The sequence below is a fragment of the Engraulis encrasicolus genome, chromosome 14, assembly GCF_034702125.1.
Source record: "Engraulis encrasicolus isolate BLACKSEA-1 chromosome 14, IST_EnEncr_1.0, whole genome shotgun sequence".
Classification (NCBI taxonomy): domain Eukaryota; kingdom Metazoa; phylum Chordata; class Actinopteri; order Clupeiformes; family Engraulidae; genus Engraulis; species Engraulis encrasicolus.
The window spans coordinates 17,579,161-17,589,160 of record NC_085870.1 but is presented as its reverse complement, the minus strand read 5'-3'; the positions used below and the strand labels follow the sequence as shown (position 1 = coordinate 17,589,160).

The 10,000-nt window shown below is 43.9% G+C and overlaps 1 protein-coding gene across 1 annotated transcript in view; it reads right to left on the bottom strand.

The window, feature by feature from the left end:
* The window catches only part of LOC134462990 (copine-9-like), a 172,182-nt gene that overhangs the window by 52,196 nt on the left and 109,986 nt on the right, over window positions 1–10,000 (bottom strand). Inside the window, exons 9-11 of the mRNA XM_063216250.1 lie at window positions 7,679–7,782; window positions 6,660–6,764; window positions 59–100 (exon numbers count right to left, since the gene is read on the bottom strand). Of these exons, the coding sequence (XP_063072320.1) occupies window positions 59–100; window positions 6,660–6,764; window positions 7,679–7,782 (251 nt within the window). The remainder of the gene's footprint in view (window positions 1–58; window positions 101–6,659; window positions 6,765–7,678; window positions 7,783–10,000) is intronic.

The window sequence follows — 10,000 nt, the reverse complement described above, 5'->3', positions numbered from 1 at the left end:
AGGAAGATTCTAGAACATCACAAGAGGGTTCCAGAATGCTAGAGGACGGAATAATTACCTTCCATCTCTATCCCAGTCGAACACATCCACCTTGACGGTTCTACGGAAAGAGAGGCAGAGAAGAAGGTAGAGAGGGAAAAAAAGAGAGGTGAAGAAGAAAACTTGAGCGTAAGGTGAAGATGAAGAGGATAGGGAAATGAAGTGGAGCACAAGAAAGGAGAAATCTGAGGGGAGAAAAAAAGGGTGCGAGGAGAGATGAGAGAAATCTTGTTCAAGTGATGTGAGTGTGAATAGGCAATCACTGCCGCAATTTCCAGAAAATGCTAGTATCGCACCGGATGTCAACAGATACAGTAAATACCGTATACACACCAATATGCATGCAAGCACACACACACGCATACACACGCACACACACACAGAAGGGGAGAGAGAGAGAGAGAGAGAGAGAGAGAGAGAGAGAGAGAGAGAGAGAGAGAGAGAGAGAGAGAGAGAGAGAGAGAGAGAGAGAGAGAGAGAGAGAGAGATGCTGTAAAGGGAAATGAATCATCAGAAAGATGAATGCTGATTTTGAACGTACATGCATGTCAAATATTGTGTGCGTATGATTGCAGTTTACAGAGTGGGAAATAACCCAAGGCTTGAATAGCAAGCAGACTTTATTGCAGAAAAGTTCCCTTCAGTTGGTCACAATAACACCAGCGAGGGCCCTTCACATATCATGGCCGACTGCTGGCATTATTCTGGCCACCAGAGAGAGAGAGAGAGAACTGGCAGGACCCAGGATATACAATGCATGTAAAGGCAGAGCAAACATGTCCATAATATAATATAATATAATATAATATAATATAATTTAATATAATATAATATAATATAATATAATATAATATAATATAATATAATATAATATAATATAATATAATATAATATAATATAATATAATATAATATAATATAATATAATATAATAAAATATAATATAACATAATATAATATAATATAACATAATATATAAGAGCACGTATGTAGTATCACTATTAAAGAGGGGTGATAATATGTGGCAGGATTTTATCATTCTATCTCCAGATATTTCGAGGCATATAAGGTATCTCTATCCCCTCCTCCCTCACATCCACCCCCTCTCTAACTCTTCTCAACCTGGAGAAGACATCCCTCCAACACATACACACCATGCGTATCCATCTCCTCTATACACGCTTTACATTATTCATGTCATGCTCCCACATCAGTAATCTCATTCACGCTGGCCACCCATTTGGCAGATGGGTATAGCATGGCTGATTTCTCTAATGCATGGATTTCAGGTAAGCTTTGGGGCAGCATTTACGCAGCGCCGCACCTGTTCTATCTTCACCCGTTTAACTGTGTCCTTCACCTCTGTGAAACGCTGAGCACCACTTACACACATGAATCGGGCTGTACTGGGGGGGCACTCAACCAGTAACGAACAATACAAAAAGTAGTTTGAAAGTACCAAGATCTAATAAAAGTTAAAAGCATAGCTTTCAAAGGTATTGTCAATTTCCCAGGTGTTGTCATCTCCCAGAGAAACTTCTTTCTTACTGAAATCTGTAAACACCCTTGTATTGGCGATGACACCATTATGTAAAAGGTACACTTGGGCGCTTTGACGTAAATCTTCACTTGCTAAAGTACACACAGGGGCGTTAAGAGGATTTAAAATTTGGAGTGCTGAATCACTTAAGATCAATCAGAGAATTAGTTTGAAAGCAGATATCGTATGCTAAAAGAAATGTGAAAAGTTAATCTCAGCTTACAGCACATTATATGCAACAGGGTGTCAACAAAGCTAGCTGACATGCAGGGTGACTGTGTTGTTTTTTTTACCGAAAGTAAGGTGCAAGTGCAACACAAACCACAAAAATGAGCCAAGGTCTTCCAGAAAACAACTATATTACATTGCAGGAGGCTTGTGTTATGTTTCTGAGGCTCGGCGCAACAACAGGAAGCAACAACAACTAAGCCCCCCAAATTTGGGCTTGCATGCCCACGGGGACCCCGGTTCGAGTCCGGCCGGGGTCATTTCCCAGCCCTGCCCCATCTCTGTCACCCAATTGTTTCCTGTCTACTCTCATACTGTCCTGTAATAATAAAGGCCAAAAAGCCCCCAAAAATACTTTAAAATAAAAGGAAAAAACAACAACCTTTCCATCAGAAAACCCAACAGCGCAGAGCAGAGCACAGCAAATTGGCCATCTGAACCGCAGAACAGAACAAAACAAAACAAATAAAACATAAGATTCTTAAGAAGAATGGAATAGATCTGCTAAAAGGGGAAAAAACACAAGCCAAAAGCACATAAAGCGCGTGCAGGCGCAATACAACTGAAGGAGTTTGTATTAAAGGGCAGGCAGTACATCCACGGGATACATAAAGTAATATGAAAAGAACAGGGCAGACATAAGTCTTAAAGCCTTTCCAGGCCAATGTCCCCTTAGCTAATAGAGGCAGGCGAACGGGCAGTCCACCACATTAGTCTCAAAGTAAATCTGCTGGTTATTTAACTGCGTAAGTAATACTACGTAATGGAAGGAAAAAACAAATTGAAATGGGTTTTTTACCTGCTAAAGACCTTGCTCTCCCTGACTCCCATTACTGACACTCCACACTGCTCTACTCTCACTTCATCAAACCTACACATAAGCTGTAGCAAAAGTAGAGAAGCCCCTTAATGCACACCGTACCTCCAGGTCACGTACCGCCATTCAGACATACCGCCATTTCCGACAAACACCGCCATTCAGACATACCGCCAAACCGAGACCAAGTTGCTTTTAGGGGAGCGAGCATACACCTGCGGCATGTCCGGAGCTGTCCACGCATGTGGGCTGAAATATGGTAAATCGTGCTCACTTTTTCAAGATGGGGGGGGGGGGGGGTCGGAATGGCGGGACGTTTTTTTGGAAAAAAATGATACCGCCTGTCACAGACTGAGCTGTGACGCTCACGCAACCAATAGCGTCCAGGCAGCAATTAAGCCGGCATTTTCAACCATGCTGCACTGACGCCGACTGTGTTTCACTTCTCATTCATCTGTATACTGTTTTCATTCCCAGGTTCATTGTTCAGTCATTAACCACCTTCCTTTGCCATAACCTTTACCTAGCATTGTAACATGGAGTGCAGGGAAAGGCCTACCGGCATTTCTTATGTTGCGATGTGACCATTTCATAGCGTTACCCATTTATCATCTTTCATCTGTTTACTAGTTGTAAGGTTAAAGAATCACTACAGTTGAAATCATAGAAGTTTATTTACTTAAAAGATTGTAATGCAAACATTTCTGATTCAGTCTAACTCAACTTACCAGCAGCAGTCACTTCCTTGGTTAGAGAACCAGAGGGTATGTTCCACTGTGCATTTATAGTGGGGTGGCCAAGGTTCAGCGGGGCAAACCATTTTTAGCAGGGGTGGTTTTACTGGGAATGTTTAGAATGTATTTTATTATGCATAGGAAAGGTTTTGGCTGAAGAAAATGATTTTGGTTATTTATGTATTTTGATTGCATTTCTTTGGTTTGTTATTTTGGGCTTTTGTTATTGTTACTGAGTTGATTGATTTATTTTGTGAATTGGACTCACCTGAGGGGAGGGGCTGTTTGTTTGATAATGGCTCAGAGCCTCAGTGTTTAGTTGAGCAGCATAGGAGACAGTTGTGTCTCAGAACTGAATGGAAGTAGTGGCTCAGAAGCTGTTATGCTATAGTCTGGCACTCTTGTCATGTTTTGTTTCATGGGACTTTTGTTCACCTTTTGTTTTGCTCATTTTTGAAGCCCTGTAAGTGCACTTTTAAGAAAATTTGAAAAAGAAGAAAAAGAAAAAGAAAAGCTTGTCCCTTGGGAAGAAAATTGTCTCTTGCCCACTCCGTCGCCGGTCATCCTGCTACATGTGGTGTCAGAAGCTTTGGGTAGCGGAGTGAGACGGAGAGAAGACCAACCGAGACGGAGAGAAGAACAACCGAAGCAGCTGACAAGATGGCATCCAGGAGGAAGGCTACTGAAGGCAAGGAAGATGGAGCGATAGGGGGCGCCACTGAGACGGAAGCACCCACGCCTCAGCCTGCCACAGCAGATCCAGCCATCGAGCGACTTGCTACTATGTTCCAGTCGTTTTTGGAAGTCCAACGTGCCAGAGATGAGAGAATGGAGAGAGGTGCGTCCGTGCAAGCCCAGCAGGTCAAGGTCCTAACTCATCAGGTGACGCAGCTCCAGCTGGACATGGAGTCGGGCCGAGCCACACCCCCACCACCACCCGAGGGCACTTCAACGCCTGAACCAACATCACCCCGTGAATCTTCAAGTTCAACGGCGGAATCAGCACAGCGAGTGACCACCGAGGGGCGTCCACCGAAGATGGCCAAGCTGGAAGAAGGGGACCATATCGAGCACTACTTGACGACCTTCGAAAGGCTAGCCACAGCTTTTGGCTGGCGAAGAGCGACCTGGGCCGTGCACCTCATCCCGTTGCTGAATGGAAAGGCCCGCAGTGCTTTTGTGGCCATGAACCCTGCTGACACGACCGACTATGATCGCCTGAAGGAGGCAGTGTTGAAGTATGAAATCAACGCTGAGACCTACAGACAGCAGTTCAGAGCCCTGGAGACCAGTCCGACTGAGACGCCGCAAGAGTTGCACCTCCGTCTGAAGGACTTGTTCTACAAGTGGACCAGCTATGAGAAGAGCAGCAAAGAAGACTTGATGGAGACTCTGGTGCTCGAGCAGTATCTACGCGTGCTGTATCCCAATGTGAGGACCTGGGTCAAGGAGCGTAACCCGAAGACCACAGCAGAGGCCGCTACACTGGTGGAGAGCTACGTGGTTGTGCACAGAGGTCCCCGAGGCTTCCGGTACGCTGGAGTGCTGGAGCAGAGCAGCCGGGGTAAATCATTTGGGAGGGGAGTTGGCTCTGGTACTGACATTAGTCATGGCCATAGTAGAGCCCCACCCCCTGCAGATCGTGCTAGACCCCAGAACATTTCTTGCTACAATTGTGGCCAGGAAGGTCACAAGAGCTCTGTTTGCCCCTGCCAAAGTATTAAGTGCAGGGCTACCATTTGACTTTGAAGTACTGTGCAGGTATGGGAACACTAATGCTGACTTTTTAGGCCACCAGAGGGGCCATCTTCAGAAGGGGGGGGAAATGTCACAGACTGAGCTGTGACGCTCACGCAACCAATAGCGTCCAGGCAGCAATTAAGCCGGCATTTTCAACCATGCTGCACTGACGCCGACTGTGTTTAACTTTTCATTCATCAGTTTGTACTGGTTTAATTCCCGGGTTCATTGTTCAGTCATTAACCACCTTCCTTTGCCATAACCTTTACCTAGCATTGTAACATGGAGTGCAGGGAAAGGCCTACCGGCATTTCTTATGTTGCGATGTGACCATTTCATAGCGTTACCCATTTATCATCTTTCATCTGTTTACTAGTTGTAAGGTTAAAGAATCACTACAGTTGAAATCATAGAAGTTTATTTACTTAAAAGATTGTAAAGCAAACATTTCTGATTCAGTCTAACTCAACTTACCAGCAGCAGTCACTTCCTTGGTTAGAGAACCAGAGGGAATGTTCCACTGTGCATTTATAGTGGGGTGGCCGAGGTTCAGCGGGGCAAACCATTTTTAACGGGGGAGTTTCAACTGGGAATGTTTAGAGTGTATTTTATTGTGCATAGGAAAGGTCTCGGCTAAAGAAAATGATTTTGGTTGTTTATGTATTTTGATTGCATTTCTTTGGTTTGTTATTTTGGGCTTCAAGTATTGTTATTGAGTTGATTGAATTATTTTGTGAATTGGGCTTACCTGGGGGAGGGGCTGTTTGTTTGATAATGGCTCAGAGCCTCAGTGTTGAGTTGAGCAGCATAGGAGACAGTTGTGTCTCAGAACTGAATGGAAGTAGTGGCTCAGAAGCTGATATGCTATAGTCTGGCACTCTTGCCATGTTTTGTTTCATGAGACTTTTGCTCACCTTTGTTTTGCTCATTTTTGAAGCCCTGTAAAAATGCACTTTTAAGAAAATTTGAAAAAGAAGAAAATTAAAAAGAAAAGCTTGTCCCTTGGGAAGAAAACTGTCTCTTGTCCACTCCGTCGCCGGTCATCCTGCTACACGCCATTCCGACAATTGAACGTCAATGTCGGAATGGTAGTATGGCGGAATAGCGGTCGCCCCTGTTACCTCCAGTGGCACGTTGTAATAGTCATTGAAAAGTTAACTACCAAAGTATTACAACACTGTGACATAACACAGGGTCTTTAGTAATGCACTACGACTTGGTCATTGCCATTCTGGTTACAACGAATTTATAATGCTGTGTCTAAACGAGCTAAGCAGATTAGTTTTCATTTGGCCATTAGTTAGTAAGTACATATCCCGCACACACCAATCATTACACTTGTAATTGTGTTGCACACAACATTTCGGCCTTTCAGACCATCTTAAGGCGAGTCTTTCCAAAACAAAAGAAAAAGAAATGGCAAATGTAATGTGGACGGTGTGCGGGAAATTTAATTTCAATATGAACCATTGGTTACTGTACAATCCAACGCATCCGTTCGAACTGAGGCATGTAGAAGCGTCCCATAGGCTGAGCTAACATTAGCTAGCTATCGGACTCACCTGTCGTAGTCCCCGTTGCACAGAGCGCGCACAGGGATGGTAAACTGCTGCCACACGGGGTTCAGGGTGTTCTTGATCACTTCTGTTTTATGGCAGATGGTGAACCTGGACAGGTAGGCAGGATGATAAGATAAGATAAGATAAGATAAGATAAGATGGAAGGGAGAGATAATAAGAGGGATTATTGGGAAGACAGGGAAGCTACGAGGCTATAAGAGAGTGTGTAGGTAGACAGGGGATGGAGTGTAATATGAGGGAGTGATGAAATAGAGATGGTGGGTTTGCGGGGCTCGGACAAGATCAGATAAAAAGCTATGAGAAAGGGTGGGGGGTGTGTTAGGGGGGTTAGGATGGGGTGTTATAGAGTAAGAGAGTGGGGGGCATTGGAGGGCTTAGGATATAATGAAAAGTTATAAGATAGAGCAGTGGTTTTCAAAGTGGGAGCCGGGGACCCCTGGGGGGAGGGGGGGGGGGTGTAAACACACTGTACATCGCAGTCGTACAGTACGTTCAGACATCTGAAGGTATTTCTAGTGGGATTTCTTCACAGTGGGTAAAGCTGGGCTCAAGTTACACAACCAGTGGCCCGATTCTCATCTAAACAACCTGATTGCAAGTCGTACACATCAAACATGTTCAGTTGGACATAGTGAGTAGTGTGTGTATGTTAATGATAGGAGACAAGGTTGCCGGTTCTGATTCTCTTTATGTGTTGCAAAGTTGAAAATCGAATACAATTTCAAAACTGTGTAGTTAAGCCCTTTAGTTTAGGATGACACCGATGGCTCTCAATTATGTAAGGAGGGCTACACCAGCTAGAACTCAACACTGCTGTTCTAGAACTCAACATTGCTGTTCTACAACTCAACACCTTCTTTTGCTGAATTTGAAAGTTTTTTTTTTTCCGATTCACTTTAAAACTATTACATGGACAAAAATTAATGGAAATCCCTGTAGGAAAACAAAACAGTCATCCTCAGGGACATTAGATGAAGTGCAGGTTGTGAAGGCTGACTCACGTGCCATCTTCGTTGCTGCGGTAAAATACCAGGAAAGGATCCGACTTGCCAAAGAAGTCTTTCTTGTCCAGCTTATTGGCACAAAATTGCATAGTAGCAATGTCCTACAGATAAAGAAAGAAATAGAGAGAGAGGGAGGGGAGAGAGAGCGACAGAGAGAGAGACAGAGAGGGAGAGAGACAGAGAGAGAGAGAGAGAGAGAGAGAGAGAGAGAGATGCACAGTAAAGAAACGGAAAGGGATAATGGATAACAACAGTGACTAAAGCGAGGGCCAAGACCGCAATTTGAATAACGAGATAAATTAAACCTAAATGGAGCGCACAAACAGCTTCAAGAAAGCCCATTATCTGCGTAGCAAACGCTAACTGTAAAGGACACAGACTTCAAGGTCAACTGGAGAGAGCATTGAGCTAGAAAGAGAGAAAAAAACACATTTAATGAATAGAAATTATATTCTGCATGCAACTACACACTGTACGAAGAACAGAAGTGAAAGTGAAGAAGTGCCATACAACATAATTATGAGCAGCTGAAACTACGACCAAAACACTTCGGCAAACAGCAAACAGGAAATTCATAATTCAAAAGTAAAAACATTCCAAATCACTTGTGTACGCTCAGGGCTGGACCGAGGCATAAGCAAACTATGCGGTGGCTTAGGGCCCCCAAGCCACCAGGGCCCCCCGTGAGCAGCAAAGTTCCAGGAAGAAATTAATTGTCCTCTAGATTCAGTAGCCATATTTCTTACTCATATGCCATTTACTACAATGAATAAAACAGGAGCCACTATATATCGAGTATGGGGGGCCCCAGATGAAATTTTGCTTATGGCCCCATAAAGGCTTGGGCCGGCCCTGTGTATGCTGTTAAAAGCGAGTTATTACCACCAGTGACTCACTCCCCTCTCTTCTCCCCAAAGAAACAGAGAGATGAAAGACGAGAGAGACTAAGTGTTTGTTTGTATTTGTGTGTTTGTGTGTTTGAGCGTGTGTAGACTTTCAAGCATTTATACTGTATGAATGTTTGTGTGTGCTGTGCGTGTGTGTGTGCTCTGCGTGTGTGCGTGTGTGTTTGTGTGTGTGTGTGTGTGTGTGTGTGTGTGTGTGTGTTTGTTTGTGTGTGTGTGTGTGTGCGCGTGTGCGCGTATGTTTACATGTGCATGCATTTGCGTGAGTGCAAGTACTGTACTGTACATATATGTACAGCTGTGTGTCTTTTGTGGGTGTTTATGTTTGGAGGTGTGTGTATATTCAAACATGTACAGCATGTGTATGCATACATATCCTACATGTATGTGTATACAGTACGTGTGTGTACATGTGTGTGTGTGCGCGTGCGTGCGAGCGTGCGTGCGTGCGTTTGTGTGTGTATGCATGCATGTGTGAGTGTGTGTGCATAATCATAGTGTGTGACAAAAAAACAGATGATTGCATTTCACACTTATGAAGCGGAAAAACAGATTCCGCTTCCACTGATCTACAGTATCTGTACATTATTCATGCATGCAGCAGGTATAATTTAATCAACATCTCGCCCCCCTGCCACGCCAAGGGGGCACGAGGATATCTAATGCTTTTAAACGCAAGGCACCCTGGGATATCATGTGTGAGACTCACTCGTGCATATAAATACTCAATCATATTGTGTTGCTCAAGGAGCAATGCATGGTGGGAAAAAAATAAAGTTTTGGGTGGTTGATGAATGGCTGATGTGATCATGTAAAAACTAGGGGTGTAAATAATAATCGATTTGTATCGATGTATCGGCCGACGATCAAATCGAATCTTATCGTGTCGTGGGGCATTCTTAAGTATCGAAATTAATCAAATCGCTGGCCCCTGTCCAATGCCCCTAGCTCCATCACATAATAGAAGTGGAAAAGCAATTGGAAAAAAGTGAATCGAATTGAATCGTATAAAATGGTGGGGAATTCTTAACCCCTTAATGCGCGCCGTACCTCCTGTGGAACGCCGTAATAGACATTGAAAGTTAACTACAATAGTACTACACTACTATGACAGTGCACAGGGCCTTTGGTTATACATTACGACTTGGTCATTGCCATTCTGGTAACAGCTTATTTATAAAGCCGTGTCTTCAGGGGTTAAGTATCGAAAATAATCGAATCCCTGCTTTAAGAAATCGATACTGCATCGTATCGTCATGGAGGCTGTGATTTACACCCCCCAAAAAAAGACTTGTGATGAATATCGAAGAAGGGTAACATATTGCCTTATTGCCAAGATGGTGGTGGTAGCGTTGGGGAGTGCAACACACTAACGACTACATTAAAATGCCCATGGACAAAGCACAAGTGGGCA